Here is a 26702-nt window from a genome sequence, read left to right as displayed (position 1 = left end):
TCATGGAGGGGCAGCAGTGGAACAGTGAGATACTGGATAAACTTCTATCCCAGCACTGAATCATATGTGGACACATTATGGATTACTTGCAGCTACCAGGTCAGAGTCAAATGAGTATATCAATTATTTAGAAGTATGTCTATGGTATATCTCTGGTATCTCTATGGTATATCTCTGGTATCTCTATGGTATATCTATGGTATATATATGGTATATCTATGGTATATCTATGGGGTTATGTCAGTTATGTCATGATGTGATTATTTTGTGTGTGTTTTGAGACATTCGCTCAGGTAAAGCAGTAAACCCTGAGATAAGGCTTTAGGCTATTTTTTTTTTTTTTACAAGTTTCTTATGATATCTATGAATAAGAAATCGTATGTGTGTTAGCATATCAATCTATTTGAACAATATTTTGTACTCACATGGTACACATGGTATGTAAATAACATATGCAACATGTGATCTTGTTGGGTACTCTGTATTTGCTTGATATTGTTGAGTGGAGACAAAGGACAAGTCAGACTACTTTTTAGTTTTAATAATGTGTTGCGATTGCTTTTGTTAAGTTTGTATCTACAAACTGCATACACACAATCGTCCCTCCAGGCCAGACTCACAATCTTTTGACAGTCTGTTGATTTCTCTGACCTGGCCCTGGCCATTCTGATCCTTCAAAATGGGCAGACTGGGTTACACACAAAACTTTGCTCCTGATTACATGGCCTGAGTTTACTGTTGCTTACATGGTTTCAATCAATGAATATACGGGTGACATTCTATTCTTATTAGAATTACAATAAATTACTAAGATGCTTCTTCCCACACTGCTCTCACACCCCACCTGACGAGTACGCTTTCCTTCAATCTTCAGTCTCTACTTTACAGGCAAAATTCAAAGAATTCTTCATGACAATATACAGTAGATATGTTAATATTGGTGTCGGATCATCATGTACTCTGCGTTTATTTGTTCCAGAAAGCATCACAGAAAAATCTACACCTGGTGGGCAGATTTTGGCAGAGAGTAAACAGAGAAGCTCCTCTGACAATATCAACTCTCCACAAACAAGTGACAACACCTGCATACCCAAGGACTTCAGCTGCATATACAACAAAGGTAAAGCCAGGCCAACAAAAGCTGCATTATGAGGCTGATGAAAGCTACTGCTGCTAGCCTTTTCATCAGTTATACTGCACTCAAGGTCTTCGTCTCAAATGGGACCTTTTTCTCTATAGAGTGCCATACGTTTGACTAGGGCCCATAGGGTCAAAGGTAGAGCAGTGTGGGGACTAGGATGCCATTTGGGACACATGTCAATAAAATGTATTTATAAAACCTTTTTTACATCAGCCGATGTCACAAAGTGCTATACAGAAACCCAGCCTAAAACCCCAAACAGCAAACAATGCAGATGTAGAAGACACATACAAGATCAACATGGTCTGGCTTTCTATCCTGAAGGTGAAAGAAATGTACACCTGTTTAGGCGAGGTGCTGGCTACTGGAGTAGAACACTTGAAAAAAAAGGACAGCCGCATACTCTAGGAGCTCAGATGCAATAATTTAATAACCAACGTTTCGACAGCCAAGCTGTCTTCGTCAGGGTATATTGACAAACACTGCAGGTCACTTAAGCAATAAGGCCCGTGGGGGTGTGGTAAATGGCCAATATACCACGGTTAAGTGCTGTTCTTAGGCACAACGCAACGCCACAAACCCTCAAGGTGCCTTATTGCTATTATAAACTGGTTACCAATGTAATTAGAACAGTAAAAATAAATGTTTTGTTATACCCACGATATACGGTCTGCTATACCACGGCTGTCAGCCAATCAGCATTCAGGACTCGAACCACCCAGTTTATAATAGTTTATATAGTTTGAAAGGACACACACAGGCCGGCTGTGGCTTGATTTTATTGGTTGATTATTTACAGATATACTGTAAATAGAACATGTAAAAAAGCATGAATGGATAACATATGATCATAGATACAATTTGGCCACATAGGCCTACAAACATTATTTACAATGGATAGCAAATTAAATGAAAAGTCCAAACGGCCTCTCGTTTTAACAATATATTGTCAAGGTCATCCCTTCTCCTAGGGAGGGGGACGTGTTCGATGCTTTCCAGCTCACACTCTCAAACACATAGATCCCAATCACCTGAATTCTGATCAACTGTTCACACACCTGTATGTCATTATCACACACTAGTTAGTTCAGTTCTTTGCACCCCATCATTGTGAGGTGTTGTTTGTTTTGTGACACGCTTCTATTCGAAGCGCTGGTTTTCCCGTAATTTAATCCTCCCGTGTATGATAGTTTTTGCCTGCCTCACTAACGACGCCTATTGCCTATTTCTTGACTGTACTTTAGCCTATCGGATTTCCTGTTATCAACCTATTGCCTGATCTCCCGGATGACGTTACTAGCCTTTTCCCTGCCTGTACTTTTGCCTTTTTGGACCCCTGTGGATGACCTTCTGCCTGCTCCTGGACCCAGGTACCTGCCTCCTCCTGTGGTCCTTTACAATAAACACCTCCTTCGCCCTGCGCTTGAAACCAGCTCTCTGTCTCCCATCGTGTTCATTACAGAATGGATTCAGCGGAGCTGCAGCTAAGTCTAGCCCGACAGGAGGAACAAATCAATGATCTCTGCGACCTCCTTTGCCAGACCATTCCTGCATCACCAATATCAGGTGCCACAGCCTCCTCTCGTTCATCTCCCCCATATCCATGCCTAATAAATACGGCTCCCCAGGGAAATGTCAAGGATTTCTCATGCAATGTAACCTGTACATAGACCATCACCCCGCTGACTTCACCTGTGACAAAGACAGGGTGGACTTCGTAATCTCCCTACTCACAGGCAAAGCTCTGGATTGGGTCACAGCCCAATGGGCTGCTCAAAGTTCTGATCTGTCCTTTGAATCACATTTCCACGCCCTCTTCAAGGTGTTCGACCATTCAGTTTCAGGTCGTCACACCGGGGACCTGTTATGTGAGCTGCGACAGGGCCATCGCTCCACCACTGAGTATGCCCTTGAGTTCCGCACCATGGCTGCTGGCAGTGGATGGAGTGAACCAGCTCTCCTTACAGTCTACCGGAGGGGTCTTAATCGGGAGTTACAGACCGAACTGGCCTAAAGAGGAGATTTAATGGACCTAAACCAATACATCCGGATGTCACTCTCCATTGGCAACCTACTGGTGGACCGAAGACCTATATAGTCGCCCATGGCCTGCGAGTCTTCCACACCCTTCTCTCGTCCACCACGGTCTAATAGCCCCGAACCCATGCAACTCGGCTGCGCCCCTCTCATGCCTGCCAAGAGACATCAGAAGTTACGTGAAAACCTGTGCCTCTATTGTGGAGAGAGTAACCATCTACTCAATAGCTGTCCCATTCGCCCCCCCACAAAGGGGTGACCACAACCCCTCCACTTCCATCCGGGTAAGCACCTCTACGTTTTTTGAATATTACCAAAAGGCAGTTTGGTATCCCGGCTCTTCTTTCTGCTAACTCAGTTTGGAGGGACTAGTGGACTTGGGGGCGGCAGGTAATTTCATTTATGAACAATTGGCACAACAGTTAAGAGTCAAACTAATCCCTGTTAATCCTCCCCTTAGGATTAATGCGCTGAATGGACATCCCCTCAGAACTGGTCTTGTGACTCGCATGACCGCAAGTATCACCCTTCAGATTGCCCCCCTTCAATCATTTAGTTAATGGTGTTGTCTTCACCTAAAGAACCTCTCATCCTCGGTCACCCCTGGCTAAGCCTTCATGACCCTGCCATTTCCTGGGGGCAAGGGGAACTGCTGTCATAGTCTCCTGCCTGTTTTAAGAACTGCTTCAATCTACCCTGCCGAGCCACCTCTATAGAAGGATCGGAGTCTGCCATTCCAACCCACATCCCACCTGTATATGCCCAGTTCCAAAGTGTCTTCAGCAAGAAAAAGGCATCCATTCCGCCCCCTCATTGCCCGGAGGACTGCACAATCGACCTCCTTCCTGGGGCATCGCCCCCTAAGGGTCGGATCTATCCCTTGTCCATCCCAGAGAATGAGGCTATGGGAACCTATATAGAAGAGACCCTTGACATGGGATCCATCTGTCTATCCATGTCTCCGGCTGCATCAGTTTCTTTTTGTGAAAAAAAGGATGGTAGTCTCCATCCCTTCATAGATTACCGACCCCTCGTTGACCTTACCATCAAGAATCGCTTCCCTCTGATTCCAGCCGCACTAGAACAACTTGGACAGGCTACCATCTACCCCAAACTGGACCTACTTAGGGCTTACAACCTGGTCCATATCCGAAGTGGGGATGAGTGGAAGACGGTGTTCATCACCGCTAGGGGTCACTACGAATACCTGGTTATGCCCTACGGTCTCACCAATGCTCCTACAGTCTTCCAGTCCTTCATGAATGAAGTTTTCCAGGACATGATCAACCAGTTCCTCATCGTGTACATTGACAATATCTTCATCTACTCTCATTCCATTGCAGAACCCGTACAGCACATGCAACGGGTCCTCCAATGGCTACAGGACCACCATCGTTATGTCAAGGCTGAGAAGAGCGCCTTTCACGTTACTACGGTAACCTTCCTAGGTTTCGTGTTGACACCAGGAGGGGTCAACCTGGATGAAGGCAAAGTCACAGCCGTTCTTAACGGGCCCAAACATACAATCCAGCACCTCCCGGCACCCCTGCAGGCAAGATCTGCGTTCCGGCATCCGTCAGACCCCCAACTAATGCAGTGGTGCCATACCTCGCTGAGTTCTGGCCATCCCGGGATCACCCGGACCACGGAGCTACTGAAACGCAATTTCTGGTGATCATCCCTAACAGCAGACGTCCGAGATTATGTTCTTTCCTGTCCCGTCTGTGAATGGGCAAAGAGCCTTCGCCAACTACCTACCGGTAAGCTCGAACATTTACCTACACCACACAGACCATGGTCCCACATTGCCATGGATTTCCTCACTGATCTGCCAGACACTTCGGGCTTCACTATTTTAGTTGTAGTGGACTGGTTCTCCAAGACTCATCCCCGACTCATCCCCCTTCCGCATCTACCTAATGCCATAGAAATGGCTGAGTGCATGTTCCAACAGGTGTTTCGTATCTGTATGGGATCCCAGAAGACATCGTTTCGGATCGGAGACTCCAGTTAGTCTCCAGGTTGTGGCGAGCCTTCTGCAACCAACTGGGGGTCTCCATCAGCCTCCGGATACCATCCCCAAACCAACGGGTAGACAGAACGCTTGAATCAGGAAATAGGGAAGTAACTTCGTCAACACTGCAACCACCAACCACACGAGTGGAGTTGCTATCTAGCCTGGGCCGAATACGCACAGAACTCCCTAGTGCATTCCTCTCTCCATCTCACTCCTTTTCAGTGTGTCCTCGGATACCAACCCTAGTGTTCCCATGGGAGGCAGAGCCCGGAACTGTGCCTGCCATCTGAGTGGTTGATTGGGAGGGGTACGGACCCACTGAACGGTCCTGGGTCCCCACCCAGGACATGATCCTGGCTTTCCACCGTAACCGTCCTGACCGCCCAGCTCCATGTCCCTGGGAGAGGCCCTCTGCTTAGCTTCTTAAGCCTTTAAGAGACACCCGTGGGGGGAGGGGGGGGGGGGGTGTATTGTAAAGTCTGCTTCCAACTCACACTCTCAAACACATAGATCCCCTGAACGCAGCTCACTCTCCAGATCCCAATCACCTTAATTCTGATCACCTGTTCACACACTTGTATGTCATTATCACACACTATTTAGTTCAGTTCTTTGCACCCCATCATTGTGAGGTATTGTTTGTTTTGTGACATACTTCTATTCGAAGCGCTGGTTTTCCCGTAATTTAATCCTCTCGTGTATGATAGTTTTTGCCTGCCTCACTAACGACGCCTTTTGCCTATTCCCTGCCTGTACTTTAGCCTATCGGATCAACCTATTGCCTGATCTCCCGGATGACGTTACTAGCCTTTTCCCTGCCTGTACTGTTGCCTTTTCTGACCCCCTGTGTATGACTTTCTGCCTGCCCCTGGACCCAGCTACCTGCCTCCTCCTGTGGTCCTTTACAATAATCACCTGCTGCGCCCTACGCTTGAAATCAGCTCTCTGTCTCCCCTCGTGTTCATTACAATGGTGCTACAATGCTCAGAGATTCGTAATTTTAGTTCACGCTTCGTTTTGCCCGCACAATTTTTACCACAAGGACAAGTTCTAAGATAAATAACTGCCTTAGTGGCGCACGTGATAACACCTTTGATTGTGATCTGTTTCCCTGTTTGAGGATGTTTGAAGGATCTACATTTGTAAGTGCCATTGCATTGAGTGCAGCAATTACACTTGTAGTTTCCATCCGGTAGAGGCTCAAGGAGATGTTGTGTGGGGGTATTTTGTGGTGGTAAATCAGAGTTTACCAAATGAACTCTGAGATTTCTGCCCCGTGAGAATATGACTAAGGGAGGGTCTGAAAACACATTACTGATACAGTCGTCAGTAATACTTTCTATCCTCCCTGGGAATTGTGTTCCTGTACACACGCAGAAGTAGACAAAACATAGTAAATGTAAGTCTGTCTCCCTCAATTTAGTATGGTATGTATTAATTTGTGATATGTTACGAATTACAATTTGTACAATATGTTACAAATTTCCAATACGTATGATATGTTACAAATTCCAATTTGTTGTGGCTAACGTTAGCTAGGTGGCTAACATTGTCGAGTTTAGGGGTTAAGTGGGAAAAAAAATACTAATCTTTTAGAAAAAAAATACTAATAAGTAGTACACATATTTATCAATCTGATAAAGTGCATTCGGAAAGAATTCAGACCCCTTTACTTTTTCGACATTTTGCTATGTTACAGCCTTATTTTAAAATGTATTAAAAAAATTTTTTACCATCAATCTACACACAATACCCCATAATGACAAAGCAAAAATAGTTTAAAAAATATATATTTTTAGCAAATTTATAAAAATAAAAAAACCTGAAATATTACATTTCCATAAGTAAACCCTTTACTCAGTACTTTGTCGACGCACCTTCGGCAGCGATTATAGCCTCAAGTGTTTCTGGGTATGACGCTACAAGCTTGGCACACCTGTATTTGAGTAGTTTCTCCCATTCTTCTCTACATATTCTCTCAAGCTCTGTCAAGTTGGATGGGGAGCGTCACTGCACACCTATTTTCAGGTCTCTCCAGAGATCTTCGATCGGGTTCAAGTCCAGGCTCTGGCTGGGCCACTCAAGGACATTCAGAGACTTGTCCCGAAATCACTTCTGCGTTGTCTTGGATGTGTGCTTAGGGTCATTATCCTGTTGGACGGTGAAGCTTCACCCCAGTCTGAGGTCCTGAGCTCTCTGGAGCAGGTTTTCATCAAGGATCTCACTGTACTTTGAGTTCAGTCTTGGTTTTATCAGACCAGAGAATCTTGTTTATAAAGGAACCTTAGCCTTTTGGCAAACTCCAAGCAGGCAATTTGCTGAGGAGTGGCTTCCGTCTGGCTACTCTACCATAAAGGACTGATTGGTGGAGTGCTGCAGAGATCGTTGTCCTTCTGGAAGGTTCTACCATCTCCACAGAGGAACTCTGGAGATATGTCAGAGTGACTCCCCCTGATTGCTCAGTTTGGCCGGGTGGCCAGCTCTAGGAAGATTCTTGGTGGTTCCAAACTTCTTCCATTTAAGAATGATGGAGGCCACTGTGTTGTTGGGGAACTTCAATGCTGCAGAATTGTTTTGGTACCCTTCCCCAGATCTGTTTTTCACCACATTATCATTATTAGGTATTGTGTGTAGATTGATGAGGAATACATTTTTTAATCTATTTTAGAATAAGGCTGTAACGTAACAACATTTGGAAAAAGGGAAGGGGTCTGAATACTTTCCGAATGCACTGAACAAAAATATAAATACAACATGGAACAATTTCAAAGATTTTACTAATTGAACTGATTTTACAGTTCAATTTCTGGGATCTTTTATTTCAGCTAATGGAACATGGGACCAACACTTTACATGTTGCTTTTACATTTTTTGTTCAGTGTATATCAGACACATCATTGGGGTGTCAACTAAAATACATATTCCAGACAAGATTAAAGAATGGGACATGTAGAATATAGAGGAAAACCTGGTTCAGTCTGCTTTCCAAAAGACACTGGTAGACAGATTCACCTTTCAGCAGGACAATAACCTAAAACACAATGCCAAATATACACTGAGTGTACAAAATATTAAGAACATCTGCTCTGTCCTTGACAGACTGACCAGGTGAATCCAGGTTAAGCTATGATCCCTTATTGATGTCTCTTGTTAAATCCACTTCAATCAGTGTAGATGAAGAGGAGGCAGATTAAAGAAGGATTTTTAAGCCTTGAAACAATTGGGACATGGATTGCGTATATGTGCCATTCAGAGGGTGAATGGGCAAGACAAAAAATTTAAATGCCTTTGAACGGAGTATGGTAGTCGGTGCCAGGTGCACTGGTTTGAGTGTATCAAGAACTGCAACGCTGCTGGGTTTGCACGCTCAGCAGTTTCCCGTGTGCATCAAGAATGGTCTACCACCAAAAGGCCATCCAGCCAACTTGACACAACTGTCAGAAGCATTGGAGTCAACATGGGTCAGCATCAACACCTTGTAGAGTCCATGCCCTGACAAAATGAGGCTGTTCTGAGGGCAAATAAGTGTGCAACTCAGTATAAGGAATGTTTTGTATACTCAGTGTAAGTCAGTGCTTGCGTCTGCAGTTTGCATGAATTTGAGTGGTTAATACAATACATGTTGACAGAATGGCTGTGAGACAGAGAAAGAGAGACTGTTGCTGTATTCCCAGCCTTTGCTTCTGGTACCACTGAAGGCCCCAGTGTTCAGTCAGGCAGCTTGAAGAAGATGTGTCACCATCCAGGCTCATGTCACAGCATACAGGGGCCTGATAGCGAGATTAAAATAAATACATTATGTACCTTTCACCACAAAAGCCATGTTAGCATTCACTGCACATATTGCTGAACAATTCAACCCTTTTGGTAGTGTAATTGATATATGGAAATTCACATATAATATTCATAAGCTTTGACTAATACCTGTAGGGTCTTGTGGGCCGCTTTAGCATTAGGTAGCCTAACATGAATCATATTACCAGAACAAATATATTTTTCTTTAAATACATGTGTTCTGGACCTTTTTAAACTACTAGCGGGCCGCTAACTGTTAGATAACAAACAACCTTGTCCAGTCATGTTACCTAGCTGACTAACAACCTGGTAACTCGACCACCAGTATGCTTTAAGATGGCACTGGAAAAAAGAAAAGCTGCTCCTGGATGTGCTCTCAGGCCTATAGGCTAAATCAATTGAAATCAATACCTTTTTATGGTGCTCCTAAATACTTTTTGATGCTCTTAATTATTTAAAGATGAGCACTGACTACCAATTAAAAAAGTTCATTTAGAGCCCTGACAGTGTCCCTTTATGTTTAGATCTACTCCCTGCTCTCAGCGGTGAGGACACAACCAAAGATTTCTTCCAAGAGCTGGTGAACATTCTCCTCAGCTATGTCTGCAAGTCGTTCAGACGGAGCTCCAAAGTCCTGGACTTCCACCACCCTCACCAACTCAGAGAGGGCCTGGAGGGCTTCAGTCTGGAGCTCCCAGACCAGCCCGAGAACCTGGAACAACTCCTGGTCGACTGCAGGGATACCTTGAAGTATGGAGTCAAAACAGGTACTGTAAGAGCTGTCGACTGTTTTGCCAAACGTACTCCATTAGGGGTGTAACGGTTCAAGCCCAAAGCCCAAGGTTCAGTACATATTGCAGTTTTGGGGTTAGGGTTCAGTTCCGGTACAGCGAGAAAATGAAATGCCAACAGTTAATGTAGTTCCTTTTTGTTTATTTAAGAAAATACAAAGTGTTGGTACTCCTGATTCCAGATGATCATGAGTCATAATGCTTGATGACAGCACAATCAGGAATACTAACACTTGTTGTATTGTCTTTAATGAAAACACATGATTACTCATCAACAACACCATTAAAATAAAGTGCAATATGCCTGCGAAATCAATATGTAAACATGGCTCCGATATTTTATAGGCCAATGCTGTAATGTTTTCTTAAAAAGAGAAAAATATGCAGACTTGTGTGACACTCATAAAGGGGTCATGTCTGCAGCACAGGTACTTCTCATTTCCCACTCTGGGGTAATGTAATGGGCTGTCCCTGTTAAGTAGCTCTCTGTAGACCTGAAGGTCCATCAATCTGCAATAAGTGCAACCCAGGGTGCATTGGCCAATTCATTGACAACTTTGGCTTTAGCTTGCTTATATAGAGCGGGTACCACCTGTTTGCTGAAATGGGTGCGAGAGGGAGAAGTTCGTAAGGGACAGTTCGATATCTACTGAAAGGAGCATCAAGCTCATCGGGTGCACTTTCACCATTTCATCTGTAGCCTAATAAACTGTCTGCTTCCTGGAGTCTAGAGGACACAACACATCATCTCACGACTCAAAGTTCACTTCGATATCAGGGGTTGCGTTAACGCAGAATTCAGCTTTTTTTACGCTGAAAAAAACGACAGCAATAAGAAATATGTTGCTGCGTTTTGTAAACGCAGGTCTAAAATGCTTCTCACGCCTTGACCACACATACAGCATCAATGCGCAAAATGGTACGAAGCATCATCTGGATATGTGTGCAACAAAAGTTCAACATTCATCTGCTACCATTTCTCTCAAGCCATCTACAAATACAATTCGATGCATAAGTTCGATTAATCCAACATATGCACCACACAGAACACACTGCAACTGCCTCTGCAACTCAATGCTGCAATGCTGCCATGGAAACACAGTGTTCCATTGGAAATTAATGTACTTCTGGAGTACCAAAACACAACGCCACTGTAGGTGTGATCAAGGCGTTATTGTCATTTCTGTTTGGCATTAGACTCATTTTGTGCTTCAGTTGCGCTTCTTCACTTAGGATGAGAATTCACTAATTCACATTCTATCATCAGACAGCTATCATCAAACAACACTCTGACTGATGTGTAGCTACTTTTCTCTGTGTTCCTCTGGTAAAAAAATTATTTCAAACAAAACATTAGGAAGTGTAGCTGGCTACATTCCATCTATGATAAACATTAGAAATATGATGGCCATGCATAGTTTTTGCTCAAAATACCTTGAATTTTCATTGTAAGCTAATTTACTTGGCTGTTAGCCAAATAGTGTTGCATTTATATTGTCGGCTGATGAAAATGAAGCTATTTTCTGCAGAATGTGTTGCACTAAAGTATTTTCTGTGAAGGAAAACTATAGTTGCACGTTCCCTGGTCACTCTATTGAAGCAAAAGAAACACTCTTGACTTTCAATATAAAACGCAGGTGAAATGGTTTAAAATGCAGATTTCTGTACTCTAACGCAACCCGGATATGGATATGATGGTTATTATATCAATATTTGAGCATTAAAGATTTTCTACTACCATTTCTTGCATAATTCATTTTACAGACACAAAAATATCCCACCTTGTTAAGTGTATTTTGTTTTGTTGACATTTGGAAAGTTTACCAACAAATTAGCTAGCTGTTTACATCAGGCTGGTCATGAAATGCTTTATCCAGCATGTACTTTACTCACATTAAAAGGATGGATGGAAACCTGGTTAATGTCAAGCCATTTTGAGGATGCTAGAATTATATTTAGGACAAACTTGCACATGCCTACAGGAGACTTTAGAAGTAGCCTAATCAGATTAGAACATTGTGCCTGGTTGTAAGCTATATGTAAGCTATATTTTGTCTCCAATGTTTATTGAAAACATACATACATTTTCACAATAACCACTTGTTGTCGCTCAAATACATTGTTACAGTTGGTGGTTAACTGTCTAGCAAATTTTTGCCATATTAGCATTCATGTGAAATCAGTCAAAACACAAGTTGAAACAAGTTGAAAATGAGCCACTTACATTTCCCCACATGGCAGTTTCTTGTCATTCTTGCTAGCAATCTGGCAACCCAGAATCAGAACAACAGAATCACAACAACAGGCTGACTTCTCCCCCATGGAAGCGAACATAGTTTTCGTGACATTATCAGCCAACTCGTCTATATGGCCACATTATTATAGGACGACTTGGGAGAATAATGATCTGCAACAGATCGCACATATCAGAATCAGATGTAAAAATACAGCCATACTGGCCTGCTACTGTGCCTTTCTAGACCTTATACACTGTCGAGAGTAGCCCCACAACTGATCCAAACGTAAAGAAACATTCATATCACAGGGCTTTTGCACGTTATTCAAAAATTTCACTACAGCCAAGAGTAGAATTTTGTACTCACTTGAAAACAATAATGCAATTATTCATTGCATTGTGGTGTTGTAGGCTAGTCTAGGTAAAATAATTTTATTGTCCCTAAACAAGATCAAATCAAATTGTATTGGTCACATACACATATTTAGCAGATGTTACTGTGGGTGTAGTGAAATGCTTGTGCTCCTAGCTCCAACAGTGCAGTAATATCTAACAATACACAACAACTGAGTACGCAGTGTTCTGTCAAACATTATTAAAGTGCCAGTGTTCCATGACTATGTACTGTACATAGGGCAACAGCCTCTAAGGTGCATGTTAGAGTAACCGGGTGGTAGCCGGCTAGTGACAGTGACTAGGGGTACTGGCCGGAGGCCGGCGGAGGCAAGTGGTGCTATTTAATAGTCTGATGGCCTTGAGATAAAAGCTGTTTTTCAGTCTCTCGGTCCCAGCTTTGATGCAGCTGTACTGACCTCGCCTTCTGGAGGGTAGCGTGGTGAACAGGCCGTGGCTCGGGTGACTGAGGTCCTTAATGATCTTCTTGGCCTTCCTGTGACAACGGGTGCTGTAGATGTCCTGGAGGGCCATACTCGGTGGTGATATATTCCAATGGTGCATCTGTAAAAGTTTGTGAGGGTCTTAGGGGCCATGACAACTTTCTTCAGCCTCCTGAGGTTGAATAGGCGCTGTTGCGCCTTCTTCACCACACTGTCTGTGTGGGTGGACCATTTCAGTTTGTCAGTGATGTGTAACCCAAGGAGCTTTTCACCTCTCCACTGCGGCCCCATCGATGTGGATGGGGGCGTGTTCCCTCTGCTGTCTCCTGAAGTCCATGATCAGCTCCTTTGTTTTGGTGACATGGAAGGAGATGTTATTTTCCTGGCACCACTCCACCAGGGCCCTCACCTCCTCCCTGTAGTCTGTCTCAATGTCGTTGGTAATCAGGCTACCACTGTTCTTTCATGTGCATTGATGCACTTGGCCTCTCCTCAGCTATTCCTATTTGTTCTTGTGGATTCATATTGAAAATTGATGCAGCTTTGAATGCTTTTATGTGTGCTATGATTGCTAGTTAGCCTATTGCAGATCTGGACAAACGATCCACCTACCATTATTGTCACTCTGAGAAGAGAGACGGCAGGGTTGACATTTCGGCTGTATATTGACCTGTGGTATAGTTAACCAATAAGGCCCGAGGGGGTGTGGTATATGGCCAATATACCCCGGATAAGGGTTGTTCATAAGCACAATGCAACGTGGTACAGTATATTGGCCATAAACCCCAGAGGTGCCTTAATGCTATTATAAACTGGTTACCAACATAATTAGAACAGTAAAAAGTTATGTTTTGTCATATCTGTGGTATATCAGTTTTCAGGGCTCAAACCACCCAGTTTATAAGAAAAGTTAGCGCACGGAAAAGCATATTGCATAAGGGATGTATTAAAACACCTTGATATAGGGGAGGCGCATGCAAGCAGATGAGGAAATATGGATAGAATGGAAGAAATTCTATATGCAAAAGAGAGAATGCAAACCAGGGGGAAAAAACTCACTACCCTCCCCAAAGCAGCAAAAAAACTGATAGACAACTCTCCCTTATTGCAGAGGGGAGACAAAGTTGTGCTGTTTTTTTTCTTCTTCGTTTTGGGGGTGATGTAGGCCAACCTGGACTCAGGAGTAGATGTAACATATTACATTTAAATCTGGGACATTCCAATTAGTATGATATGTTAAGTTTCACATGGTATGTATTCATTTGTGGATGTCCATCATCCATTTGGTATGATATGTTGCGAATTACAATTTGTACATGTTATGAATTTCAATTCGTACAATAAGTTACGAATTGCGTACAATATATCACAAATTTGAAAAACATATGATATGTTATGAATTCCAATTTGTTGTGGCTAAGGTTAGCTACGTCACTAATGCTAACGTTAGCTAGGTGGATAACGTTAGCTAGGCTAGGGTTAGGGCAGGGTTTTCCAAACCCCAAGGGGTGCACGTTTTGGTTTTTGCACTACACAGCTGATTCAAATAATCAACTAATCATCAAGCTATGATAATGTTAATCAACTGTGTAGTGTTTGGGGAAAAAACAAAATGTGCACCCCTTGGGGTCCCGAGGACCGAGTTTGGGAAATGCTGGGTTAGGGGTTAAGGTTAGTTTTACGTCTGTGTCGGCATAAATGTGTCAACATGTTTGAGGTGTTGACAGCTACACGGGCTATTCTCGTTGATCAGTGTCGACATATTCTCTCTGTACATTGCTGTTGTAATCTACTGGGAAGTCAAAATGTTCTTAAACGATGATGTAGAATCCTCCTTGTTTATCGACCCAACCACTCTCCATCATACAGATCTAGTTACTGGCTGCAAAAGGAATGTGTGAAATATTATTACAACATGTGCATATGCTCTATTTGTTTTAACAGAATAGCCTGAAATGTTCTTTTTCAGCTCAGATTTACTCTAAGCTTATACTGTAGGCCTAGTGTTTTTTTGTGTGGTTTTTTATGTGTTCATTCGGGAACCGAAGTCCCAGTACCGTACGGTCCAGTACAAATATGTGTACAGTTACCCCCCATACTCCATGTACCAGTATGTCATTGGTTCTGGCCATGGGAATGACTGACATTATAGATATCATAGACATTATAGATTAGTAGAATGTTCCAGAATGTCTTCATCTGTCCCCAGGTCACCCACGCTTCTTCAATCAGCTGTCTTCAGGGCTGGATGTCATCGGTCTAGCCGGGGAATGGCTGACGTCTACCGCCAACACAAACATGTAACATTTACATTCCTTTTTATTTAACCCTTATTTTACCAGGTAAGTTGACTGAGAACATATTCTCATTTACAGCAACGACCTGGGGAATAGTTACAAGGGAGAGGAGGAGGAATGAATGAGCCAATTGGAAGCAACCAAAAAAACTCATCATCAAGCTTTAATTATTTGAGTCAGCTGTGTAGTGCTAGGGCAAAAAACTAAATGTGCACCCAGGGGGGAAATGTACAAAAAAAGAGGTACAGCCGAAGAACCCTTTTAGGTCCAAGGTAGCACCTTTTTTTCAAAGAGTGTATGGCCTATGGTGTGATCTGTCCTCCGGTAAATGTCATTCTGCAATATGAGTTAAAGTGTAAAACCTTTTTTCTAGGTTTACTTATGAAGTGTCCCCAGTGTTCATTCTGATGGAGGAGGTTCTACTGAGGAAGATGCAGGAGATTGTGGGTTGGTCAGAGGAAGAGGGGGATGGTGTTTTCTGTCCAGGTACAGTGTTAGCTGCATTCTGACCTTACTATCGATACAAACAATGTAGCCAATGACAAACATACACTTTGTTACATTTACCCTTGTTACTTTCATTGAATTGGTTCATTGTGTCCTCTTAATTTTGGATATATTGTTTAGGTGTTATGAAGTTCAATGAAATTATAAGCTTAAGACAATCTCTTAGTGAGATTTCCACCTATAATAGAGTACTCTCTATTGGTTACACAGACTTTTGGCCCCATCCTATTCTAACCACCTCTCGCCGGCTTTGTATTCATGCTACCTGATGAAATTGCTGTATAATATGATCCTGTTGCCATCTAATGCACATTCAAATGTAATAAATCAACACTGCTGAGCTGTCCCTGTCCTCTGCCGTGCCTTGATTGTATTACTGTTGATGATATTTGGAAATGTGCATGTACACCCTGGCCCATACTGTTGCTAGCCACAATTCTGACTTGTGCTCTGATATCTGCTTCACTGATTTCAGCTCTCATAAAAGCCTGGGTTTTCTGCACGTTAACACTAGAAGCTTTTGGGGCGGCAGGTATCCTAGTGGTTAGGCAATTGGGCCAGTTAGCGCATTGGGCCAGTAACCGAGTGGTTGCTAGATCGAATCCCTGAGCGGACAAGGTAAAAATCTGTCGTTCTGCCCCTGAACCAGGCAGTTAACCCACTGTTTCTAGGCTGTCATTGTAAATAAGAATTTGTTCTTAACTGACGTGCCTAGGTAAATAAAGATTACATTTAAAAAAGGAAAAGCTTATTACCTAAATTGGATCAATTGAAAGGGTGGGTTCACAGCTCCAATCCAGATGTGTTGGTCATTACTGAGACGTGATTAAGAAAGAGTGTTTTGAATACTGATGTTAACCTTTCTGTTTATAACCTATTTCGGAAAGACAGATCTTCCATAGGTGGGGGAGTGGCAATCTTTACCGAAAATCAACTTCTGTGCTCGGTTGTCTCCACCAAGTCTGTCCCCAAACAATTTTATTTGATGGTTTTAAGTATTAAACTTTCAAATAGCTCTTCGTTGACTGTTGCTGGGTGTTATCGTCCTCCATCAGCACCGGCCTGTACCCTACCTGCCCTAAGCTCTCTCCTGGCTCTTACACTAAGTCTGAATTTGTCCCGCTAGGTAACCTAAACTGGGACATGCTTAAACCACCTGACCAAGTCCTAAAGCAATTAGACTTTCTAAATCTCTCTCAGATAATTACCAATCCCACAAGGTATGACTCCAAACACCCAGAAAAGGCTACTCTCCTCGATGTTATCCTCACAAATAATCCTCACAAATAAGTACCAGTCTGGTATTTTCTGTAATGACCTTAGTGATCACTGTTTAACAGCCTGGGTTCGTAATGGCTGCTCAGTGAAACATCCTGTCCTGATTTGTCATAGATGCTTGTGTCACGCCCTGACCTGAGAGAGAGGGTTTGTTTATCTATGTGGTTAGGTCAGGGTGTGGGGTGGGCATTCTATGTTTTGTATTTCTTCGTGTTGGGCCGAGTATGGTTCCTAACAAGAGGCAGCTGTCTATCGTTGTCTCTGATTAGGAACCATACTTAGGCAGCCTGTTTTTCCTTTGGGTTTTGTGGGTAGTTCTTTTCCGTTTAGTTGTGAGTACCTGACGGAACTGTCTGCTGTCATTTGTGTTTAATTTGTAAGTGTTCATTCTTTCATTAAACATCAAGATGAACATATTCCACGCTGCACCTTGGTTTACTCATTTTGACGCCTGTGACAGCTTGCTAAAACACTTTAATGAGCAAGCCTTCCTTCATGACCTGGCCTCTGTAAATTGGTACAGAATCAGCTTGATTCCCTCTGTCGAAGAAGCTTGGACCTTCTTTTTTGATATCTTCAGTGATATTGTTAACAAACACTCCCCCATAAAGACAATGAGAATTAGAAACCGGTTCAGCCCCTGGTTTGACCATGATCTTGCAGAGTTACTCCACCTCAAGAACTGCATTTGGTGAAAGGCTCAGCACATGCATACTCTGGCTGACTGGCTCTCGTTCAGGCAAATGAGAAATAAGTGCACTCAGGCTATTCGGAAGGCCAATGTGTAGTTACTTTAAGGAGTAGTTCTCTCTCTGTATGGGTCTAACCCCAAGAAGTTCAGGAAAACGGTTAAAGACCTGGAGAATAAACCCTCCTCCTCACAGCTGCCCATGTCCCTTAAAGTTGATGTGGTTGTTACTGACAAGAAGCACACGGCTGAGCTCTTTAATCACAACTTCATTAAGGCCGGATTCGTATTTGACTCAGCCATGCCTCCTTGCCCGTCAAACATTTCCTCATCTCCCACTAATGCGACTAGCCCCGATGTTCCTCCCTCTTTTTCCCCTGCCCCACTACAAAGTTTCTCCCTGTAGGCAGTCATTGAGTCCGAGGTGCTAAAGGAGCACCTTAAACTTCACCCCAAAAAAACATCTGGGTCAGATGGTTTAGACCCTTTCTTCTTTAAGATTGCTGCCCCTATAATCGCCAAGCCTATCTCTGACCTTTTTAACCTGTCTCTCCTCTCTGGGGAGGTTCCCATTGCTTGGAAGGCAGCCGCAGTTAGTCCTTTATTTATATGCAGATTATACAATCTTATACTGGCCCCTCCCCGGATTTTGGGTTAAACGCTTTACAACAAAGCTTTCTTAGTGTCCAACAAGATTTCTCTGCCCTTATTTATTATTATTATTAAACCTTTATTTAACCAGGAAGGGGTCATTGAGATTTAATATCTCTTTTTCAAGAGCATCCTGGCCAAGATAGGCAGCACCAAGTCATTACAAAAATTACAGACAAACAACATGAAAAACTACAAGTAATCTAGTAAAAACCATAGAATTCACAAGAGTATAACAAAATCAAAAACAGCAAATGAAAAACATTGACAGGTCAGGGAATCAGTCTCAAGATCATTCATCAGTGATTTAAAAATACCAATCGGGACAAGTTCTTCCAGTTTAAAAGTATTTTGTAAGGCGTTCCAAGACGATGGCGCAGAGTATATAAAAGCCATTTTACCAAATTCAGTTTCGACATTTGGAACAGTTAGCAGGATAAAGTCCAGCGAACGAAGAGAGTACCTTGTACCTTGTGGTTTGGTAAGAAGAATGCCCCTCTCACCACAGGTGTGACTACTACCTCTGAGGGTTTAAAGCTTGAGGTAGTCACCTCATACAAGTACTTGGGAGTATGGCTAGACGGTACACTGTCCTTCTCTCAGCACATATCAAAGCTGCAGGCTAAAATTAAATCTAGACTTGATTTCCTCTATTGTAATCGCTCCTCTTTCACCCCAGCTGCCAAACTAACCCTGATTCAGATGACCATCCTACCCATGCTAGATTACGGAGACATCATTTATAGATCGGCAGGTAAGGGTGCTCTCGAGCGGCAAGATGTACTTTACCATTTGTCCATCAGATTTGCCACCAATGCTCCTTATAGGACACATCACTGCACTCTATACTCTTCTGTAAACTGGTCATCTCTGTATACCAGTCACAAGACCCACTGGTTGTTGCTTATTTATAAAACCCTCTTAGGCCTCACTCCCCCCTATCTGAGATATCTACTGCGGCCCTCATCCTCCATTCACATCCGACCGTGATTGGGAGTCCCATAGGGCGGCGCACAATTGGCCCAGCGTCGTCTGGGTTAAGGGAGGGTTTGGCCGGCCGGGATGTCCTTGTCCAAAAAATAGGCACGCTGGGCTTTTGGTTTCTCTCCCTCTAAAAACAGAAATAAATATGTTGGCCTTTATAAATATTATTTTGGCCTTTATTCAGATTACAATCGCTTTAAATTCTCTTGTACAGACAATATTGAAGACTATCAAATGCTTTTCAAAGATGCCCTCTGGTGGTCAAACTAGCACTAACTAGCATTAATGGCAACAATGGCTGACAATGAAATAACGTGCCATAGAATTCTGCGGCAGCCCGCAAGGTATGCAGCAGTATGGCGCAACTTTTACAGGAAGAACTACTGTACAACACCCGTTCTGCCAGTCACATTCTGTTAAAGGTACTGACAGCTGTGGCTGCTTTGCGTGATGTACTGTAGTCTCTACCTTCTTGCCCTTTGTGCTGTTGTTTACATTTTTACATTTTACATTTTAGTCATTTAGCAGACGCTCTTATCCAGAGCGACTTACAGTAGTGAATGCATACATTTCATTATTTTTTTATTTATTTTTTGGTACTGGCCCCCCGTGGGAATCGAACCCACAACCCTGGCGTTGCACACACCATGCTGGTGTTGCAAACACCATGCTCTACCAACTGAGCCACAGGGAAGGCTGTGCCCAGTTGGTCGTACCCTGTTTTGTGCTGCTACCGTGTTGTGCTGCTGCCATGTTGTGTCGCTACCATTCTGTTGTCATGTGTTGCTGCCATGCTATGTTGTCGTCTTAGGTCTCTCTTTATGTTGTGTTGTATTGTCTCTCTTGTCGTGATGTGTGTTTTGCCCTATATTTTTATTTAATTTATTTTTATTTTTAATCCCAGTCCCCATCCCCACGAGGCCTTTTGCCTTTTGGTAGACCGTCATTGTAAATAACAATTTGTTCTTAACTGACTTGCCTAGTTAAATAAAGGTTAAATAAAAATTAAATAAAAATTTATATATTTCCTCAGGTGGGACCATGTCCAATCTGTATAGTGTACTACTGGCCAGATACCACTTCTTCCCTGAAGTGAAGACCAAAGGGATGACTGCTCTGCCCAGGCTAATCCTCTTCACATCAGCACATGTACGCATCACCAGTATTCATGTTAGGTCATGCTTATTCATATTATCTATAAACATGTACTGACAAATACTTTTTTCCCTACTCTAGAGTCATTATTCAGTCAAGAAATCTGCAGCAGTCCTTGGGATAGGAAGTGAAAATGTTGTGGTGGTGAAATGTAATGACCGGTAAGCAAGGAGGGGAGAGTGATTTGCATTTGTTGATCGTGAACATTGACAATATCATCAGAGATAAATGAGTGATGTTGTTTTTTTACTATTCAAGGGGAAAGATGATCCCTGCAGAATTGGAGTCAAGTATCATTACTGCCAAAGATCAGGTAATGGATGAATGAGTCTGCTCTTGCCAAACTGAGGGATACAGGGCTGTGAATTAAATACATGAAAGCATATATTTTCAGCCAGGGATGGATTTATTCAAATTAGGAAGAAACAGACCCCCCCCCTCCCAACAGAATACGCTCAAATCAGAATTTCTGTTTACCAGTCAACAACATTGTCTGGTTCCTAAAATGAGCTACCAGAGCTCCAGTGTGTGGCAGGGACTATTTCACAGGAACAGGTCAATACATTCATCATGATTCTTGTCATCTCTCTCTCTCTCTCTCTCTCTTCAGGGTTGTGTCCCATTCTACGTCAATGCCACAGCAGGCACCACTGTGTACGGAGCCTTTGATCCTCTCAATGCCATCGCAGACATCTGTGAGAGCCATGGACTCTGGCTGCATGTTGATGTATTTACCTTATAGCATCCATCTATCCATCATGGTTTACCGGACACAGATTTAGCCTTATTTCTGACATATTTTAATTGGGCATGCTTTTTAGTCCAGTACTAAGCATAATTTGTGTCTGGGAAACCGTCCCCATAAGAATTTGTTATATGTAAAGATAAGATTGTATTTAGAGTTAAATTCTCTTTATTTCTTAACAGGCAGCCTGGGGAGGAGGACTGTTGATGTCCAAGCGGCACCGTGTGAAACTACAAGGGATTGAACGGTAGGTACAGTAACCAGAGAGAACAGAGACTTGAGGACACCCAAAATCTACAGCTCTCCAAAAGGATAATAGATTTATGAATTTCACTCTACCATACAGCCAGGATCAATTACATTTGGGGGGCTACTGTTTCCATTCACAGTTGAAATGGAATTGACCCTCAACAGTTCTGCCTTGATTGGATCTTACATGCAGGTCTATTTGAATTATGTTTATTACAGAGCCTGGTCTGTGACTTGGAACCCTCATAAAATGATGGGTGCTCCGCTTCAATGCTCAGCCATACTGGTGAAGAAAAGGGTGTGTAGTCTAACGCTATGAATTTAAAAGATTCATCATCAAGATTACCATTACATGCACACACACACACACACACACACACACACACACACACACACACACACACACACACACACACACACACACACACACACACACACAGAGAGAGACACACACACAGAGACACACACACATAATGGAATTACTGGTTTCTCACTAGCAGGGCCTCTTGAAAGACTGCAATCAGATGTGTGCTGAATACCTTTTCCAAACTGACAAGCACTACGACACCTCTTATGACACCGGAGACAAGACCATTCAGTGTGGCAGGCATGTTGATGTCTTCAAGCTCTGGCTCATGTGGAAGGCCAAGGTATGTAACATACTCACATGGATTTATATATTTATTTATTTATCAAATGGCAAATAAAACTAATTTCATTCCCACCTTGATACATTTATAGTGTTTTATATATATATACTATATATATTTCTCTTCTCAGGGTTCAGAAGGCTTTGGATCACAGGTCAATAAATGTTTGGAAAATGCTGAGCACTTATTCGACAAACTTAAACAAAGACCAGACTTTGAACTCGTCTTCAAAAGCAAAGTAAGTCTGTTTTTTAAAGTCCCTTGTAGTTATTGAATAATTCCTCAGTGAGATGAATCGTTGTTAGCCTTTTATCTGTGATACATCCCAATGCAGCCTGAACACAGCAATGTGTGCTTCTGGTACATCCCACCAAGTCTGAGGAACATGCCACCAGGTCCTGAGAGGAACAGGAGACTCCATGAGGTAATGCTACACCTTGGATCTCTAATGTTAGTGATATATTAGATGCGTCTTAATTCAACCTTTTCGGTTCTTTATCCATTCGATTCTGCAGATACTGTATCTGTAATCATTCATTACTAGCACCAGCACATTATGACATCAGTTCATACTCTATAAAGCTAAATAACTGTTTGGTTTCTAAGGTGGCACCAAAGATCAAAGCCAAGATGATGGAGCAGGGGATGGCCATGATTGGTTATCAGCCGCTTGGAGACAAAGTTAACTTCTTCCGATGTGTCTTCTCCAACCCAGCCACACAGACAGAGGATGTGGACTACCTCTTGGAGGAGATCGCTTCTCTTGGTCATGACATGCAGAATGCATCAGGATTGAGACCAATTTGTGAATCAGGTTTGAGACCACTTTATGAATCTGATTGTGGCTCAGATTAACTGTAAAACATGCATTTAGAGGAAAATGGGTAAAAACAATCAGAAAACTAAATATATCTCTATACGTACTAATTGTTCTGAAATGTTTTGTTGTGTAATTACAGTCCTTCTTATGTAAAAATATATACAAATATGATTTTTGTATTCCAGAGTATCAGGGAATCATTAGAATGTAGCCAGTTAATATCCTAAATTCATTTTATTTGTGTACAACAATATTGTAGCCTACACAGCGCATCCGGAAAGTATTCAGACCCCTTGACTTTTTTCACATTTCTTTACGTTACAGCCTTATTCTAAAACTGATTAAATAATTTTTTTATCCTCATTAATCTACACACAATACCCCATAATGACAAAGGAAAAACTGTTTTTTAGAAATGTTTGTACATTTATAAGAATAAACAAACAGAAATACCTTATTTACATAAGTATTCAGACCCTTCGCTAGGAGACTCAAAACTGAGCTCAGGTGAACCTTGTTTTCATTGATCATTCTTGAGATGTCTCTACAACTTTATTGGAGTCCACCTGTGGTAAATTCAATTGATTGGACATGATTTGGAAAGGCACACACCTGTATATATAAGGTCCCACAGTTGACAGTACACGTCAGCCAAAAACCAAGCCATGAGGTCGAAGGAATTGTCCGTAGAGCTCCAAAACAGGATTGTGTTGAGGCACAGCTCTGGGGAAGGGTACCAAAACATTTCTGCAGCATTGAAGGTCCCCACGAACACAGTGGCCTCCATCATTCTTAAATGGAAGAAGTTTGGAACCACCAATACTTTTCGAAGAGCTGGCCGCCAGGCCAAACTGAGCAATCAGGGGAGAAGGGCCTTGGTCAGGAGGTGACCAAGAACACAATGGTCAATCAAACAGAGCTCCAGAGTTCCTCTGTGGAGAAGGGAGAACGTTCCAGAAGCACAATCATCTCTGCAGCACTCCACCAATTAGTTCTTTATGGTAGAGTGGCCAGACGGAAGCCACTCCTCAGTAAAAACATGACAGCCTGCTTGGCATTTCTATAAGGCTCCTAAAAGGACTCTCAAACCATGAGAAACAAGATTCTCTAGTCTGATGAAACCAAGATTGAACTCTGGCCTGAATGCCAAGTGTCACATCTGGAGGAAACCTGGCACCATTCCTACGGTGAAGCATGTTGGTGGCAGCATCATGCTGTGGGGATGTTTTTCCGTGGCAGTGACTGGGAGACTAGTCAGGATCAAGGAAAAGATGACAGGAGCAAAGTACAGAGAGATGCTTGATGAAAACCTGCTCCAGAGCGCTCAGGACCTCAGACTGGGGCAATGGTTCACCTTCCAACAGGACAAGAACCCTAAGCACACAGCCAAGACAATGCAGGAGTGGCTTTGGGACAAGTCTCTGAGTGTCCTTGAGTTGCCCAGCCAGAACCCTGACTTTGCTAAAATGTCTACAACCTGTTTTTGCTTTGTCATTATGGGGTACTGTGTGTAGATTGATGAGGAATAAAAACAATTGAATCCATTTTAGAATAAGGCTGTAACGTAACAAAATGTGGAAAAAGTCAAGAGGTCTGAATACTTTCTGAATGCACTGTATATCTAAGGGGACAATGAGCATGGTTTCATTTTTATATATAATTTCTCAAGTTTGATATTTCAAACATTTCAAAATATGAATGTTAAGTAGGCAACAGTTGACTCTGTAATTTAGTAATTGTATCAACTGAAAGGTTATTAAAGTGTTTAATCATATTGCCGTCATTGTGTTTTGCCTAAAATTCAGAGTAAAATTTCACTAAAAAGTCCATCACTAACATCTGTAGGTAAAAAGGAAGACTTGAACAAATCCAATCCCGAGCTCTAAAATGGGTCAGTTTTTATGTTTCTCATATGAATGAACACAAGTAGGATTTTTTTCTTTTCTTTTTTGAATGAATCACAATAGAGAAGCTGGAATAATGGTGATTGGTTATAACGTTTTAACTCTTTATTGCACAAAAATATGAAAAATCCTTAGAAAAATTCAAATTCATCATTATAACTGTACACATTCCTAAAACAAAGTATAACAACCATTTCTTCCCTCAATACGACAGCACTATCTCTGGTTAAGAAATAGCCTGAATACAGGCATTGTGACAATGTCCTGTAATTTTGGGGAGTGAGATAGAAAGATTCCAAACAGCTTATTAGTATCCAGTCTTTCAGGCACAGGATATCATGGTGAACCGTTTGTAAATACAGTTCATGTTGTGCAGTACAATGTACACAAGTAAGAGTAGGACAAAACCCAGAAGAACCACTAAGCCTGCCCTGGTCGTGAACGAGCTCTTACAACAACCTTCCTCCCTCTCCCCATGTTCCTCCCCCAACCCTGGGCTTCCCTCATCAGACACAGGCACGGGAGACATCTCCTTTGTCTGCCCAGCCAGTAGGTGCCTACCTGAATGTTCACCAGGCACTGTAGCCCTCTCTTGGTCTATAGACAGGTAGCAGGTGTTACTAGGCAGCTGTTTGAAGAAGACAGGTGTGTATTCTGGGGGGGATGGGACAGAGATGACGGCCATAGTGTCCGGGTCATCTGGGAGCTGGGAGACGGAGACCCCAGGTGGCAGGGTGGTGACAGAGCGACACCAGGGGCAGCGCAGCTCACTCAGGCTCATCTTCATCTGGGTCAAGCACACAGAGCAGCAGGTGTGTTGGCAGTCCAGGAGCTTGGGCCTGTGCTGCAAATTGTAGCAGTTCAGACAGATCTGACATTCTAACATGGGGCTTTGTTGTGAGACAGGTTCCATAATCATGAGTTTGGTCTGTTGTGTCAATGACGGGCACAAGATGTCAAACCACAGTCTTGTTCCCTCAGTATGAATATGCAGATTAGGGATTATTGCACATCCAGAGGGAGACACACAGACATTTCATGCTCTTGGTCTCGCCTCTTCTTTAGAGTTGTGTTGTCACAGTACTTAGTTAAATCCATGTCTGGCTCCATCTACCCTATTAGAGAGAAAACATTTGTCAAGTCAGTGTGTGATTCAGTAATCCTCATTAAATCACTTATATTGAAAAAGGAAAAAGACGACATTGTCATGTCCTGCCCTGTGTGTGTTGTGTGTGTCTCGGTGTGTGTGTCCTTCAAGACCCTGTGTATCACTATAAGGATAAAGTACAAGAAACCATTTTTGTCATTGAACAAAAAATAAAAGAAGCCTAGATAATGAGCAAACCTGTATCTGGTATGGACTGGCAAGGATGTTGACCTCTAGATCTTTATCGCTCAGCAGCCTAAGGAGAAGTTCCTGCATGACGTTGCTGAAAATATCTTAAGACAATCTTATGTGCTTAGTCCAGGTTGAAGTTTTTAGTTGAAGAATCAGTTGTGAGTTACAGAATGCATGGCAGCTCACAAAACGTTTTCAAGTTCTTGCAAGTACTGACATACCAACCAAACCAGTTCACCAGGTTCTCTAAATAGGACACACAAGCACAGTCAAATTATCCCTCTAAACAGCGGCAGTAGAGATACAGTTCTGTAACCTGCCTTCCACAGTTACTGCAGTAGCCTATCCTAAGTGCTGAAGTTTGCTAAAATAAAATGTACTTTAATTAGAGCTTTCTAAGACAAAGTCCTTGGACTTTACATATGCAAAGATAATGCTTTGCCACTAACTTGAAATGGTTATATATAGTTGATAATCACCTGAAAAGAAAAGTGGACATTGGCTCTGTGAATAGCTGGATGGAGCTTTAATTTGAAAGCAAAATATTACATGACGCCACACGTTCCTACCATATAGCCTAAA

General features: G+C 42.5%; 2 protein-coding genes across 3 annotated transcripts; one reads left to right on the top strand and one right to left on the bottom strand.

The window, feature by feature from the left end:
* LOC106569274 (glutamate decarboxylase 1) lies at positions 1-23305 on the top strand. 2 transcript variants are annotated; one of them, XM_045694107.1, is made up of 15 exons: positions 1-99; positions 980-1120; positions 9515-9757; positions 15063-15153; positions 15524-15636; positions 20292-20407; positions 20495-20574; positions 20672-20726; positions 21024-21140; positions 21341-21405; positions 21627-21705; positions 21905-22057; positions 22188-22295; positions 22392-22481; positions 22664-23305. In XM_045694107.1, exons 1-15 carry the CDS (start codon positions 78-80, stop codon positions 22910-22912), a joined length of 1722 nt encoding a protein of 573 aa, XP_045550063.1. In that variant the 5' UTR covers positions 1-77; the 3' UTR covers positions 22913-23305. The 2 variants fall into 2 exon arrangements, with proteins under 2 accessions (XP_045550063.1, XP_045550064.1); XM_045694108.1 differs by having other exon boundaries at positions 21908-22057; positions 22664-23301.
* Positions 23306-24855: 1550 nt separating this feature from the next.
* LOC106569247 (E3 ubiquitin-protein ligase RNF152) lies at positions 24856-26347 on the bottom strand. The gene is made up of 2 exons (XM_014140429.2): positions 26127-26347; positions 24856-25896 (listed from the first exon to the last, which is right to left on the bottom strand). Exon 2 carries the CDS (start codon positions 25698-25700, stop codon positions 25104-25106), a length of 597 nt encoding a protein of 198 aa, XP_013995904.1. The 5' UTR covers positions 25701-25896; positions 26127-26347; the 3' UTR covers positions 24856-25103.
* Between the last annotated feature and the right edge of the window lie 355 nt (positions 26348-26702).

The sequence above is a fragment of the Salmo salar genome, chromosome ssa14 (assembly GCF_905237065.1).
Source record: "Salmo salar chromosome ssa14, Ssal_v3.1, whole genome shotgun sequence".
NCBI lineage: Eukaryota > Metazoa > Chordata > Actinopteri > Salmoniformes > Salmonidae > Salmo > Salmo salar.
Note: the sequence above shows the minus strand (reverse complement) of the source record. Positions and strands in the feature narration are given on the sequence as shown.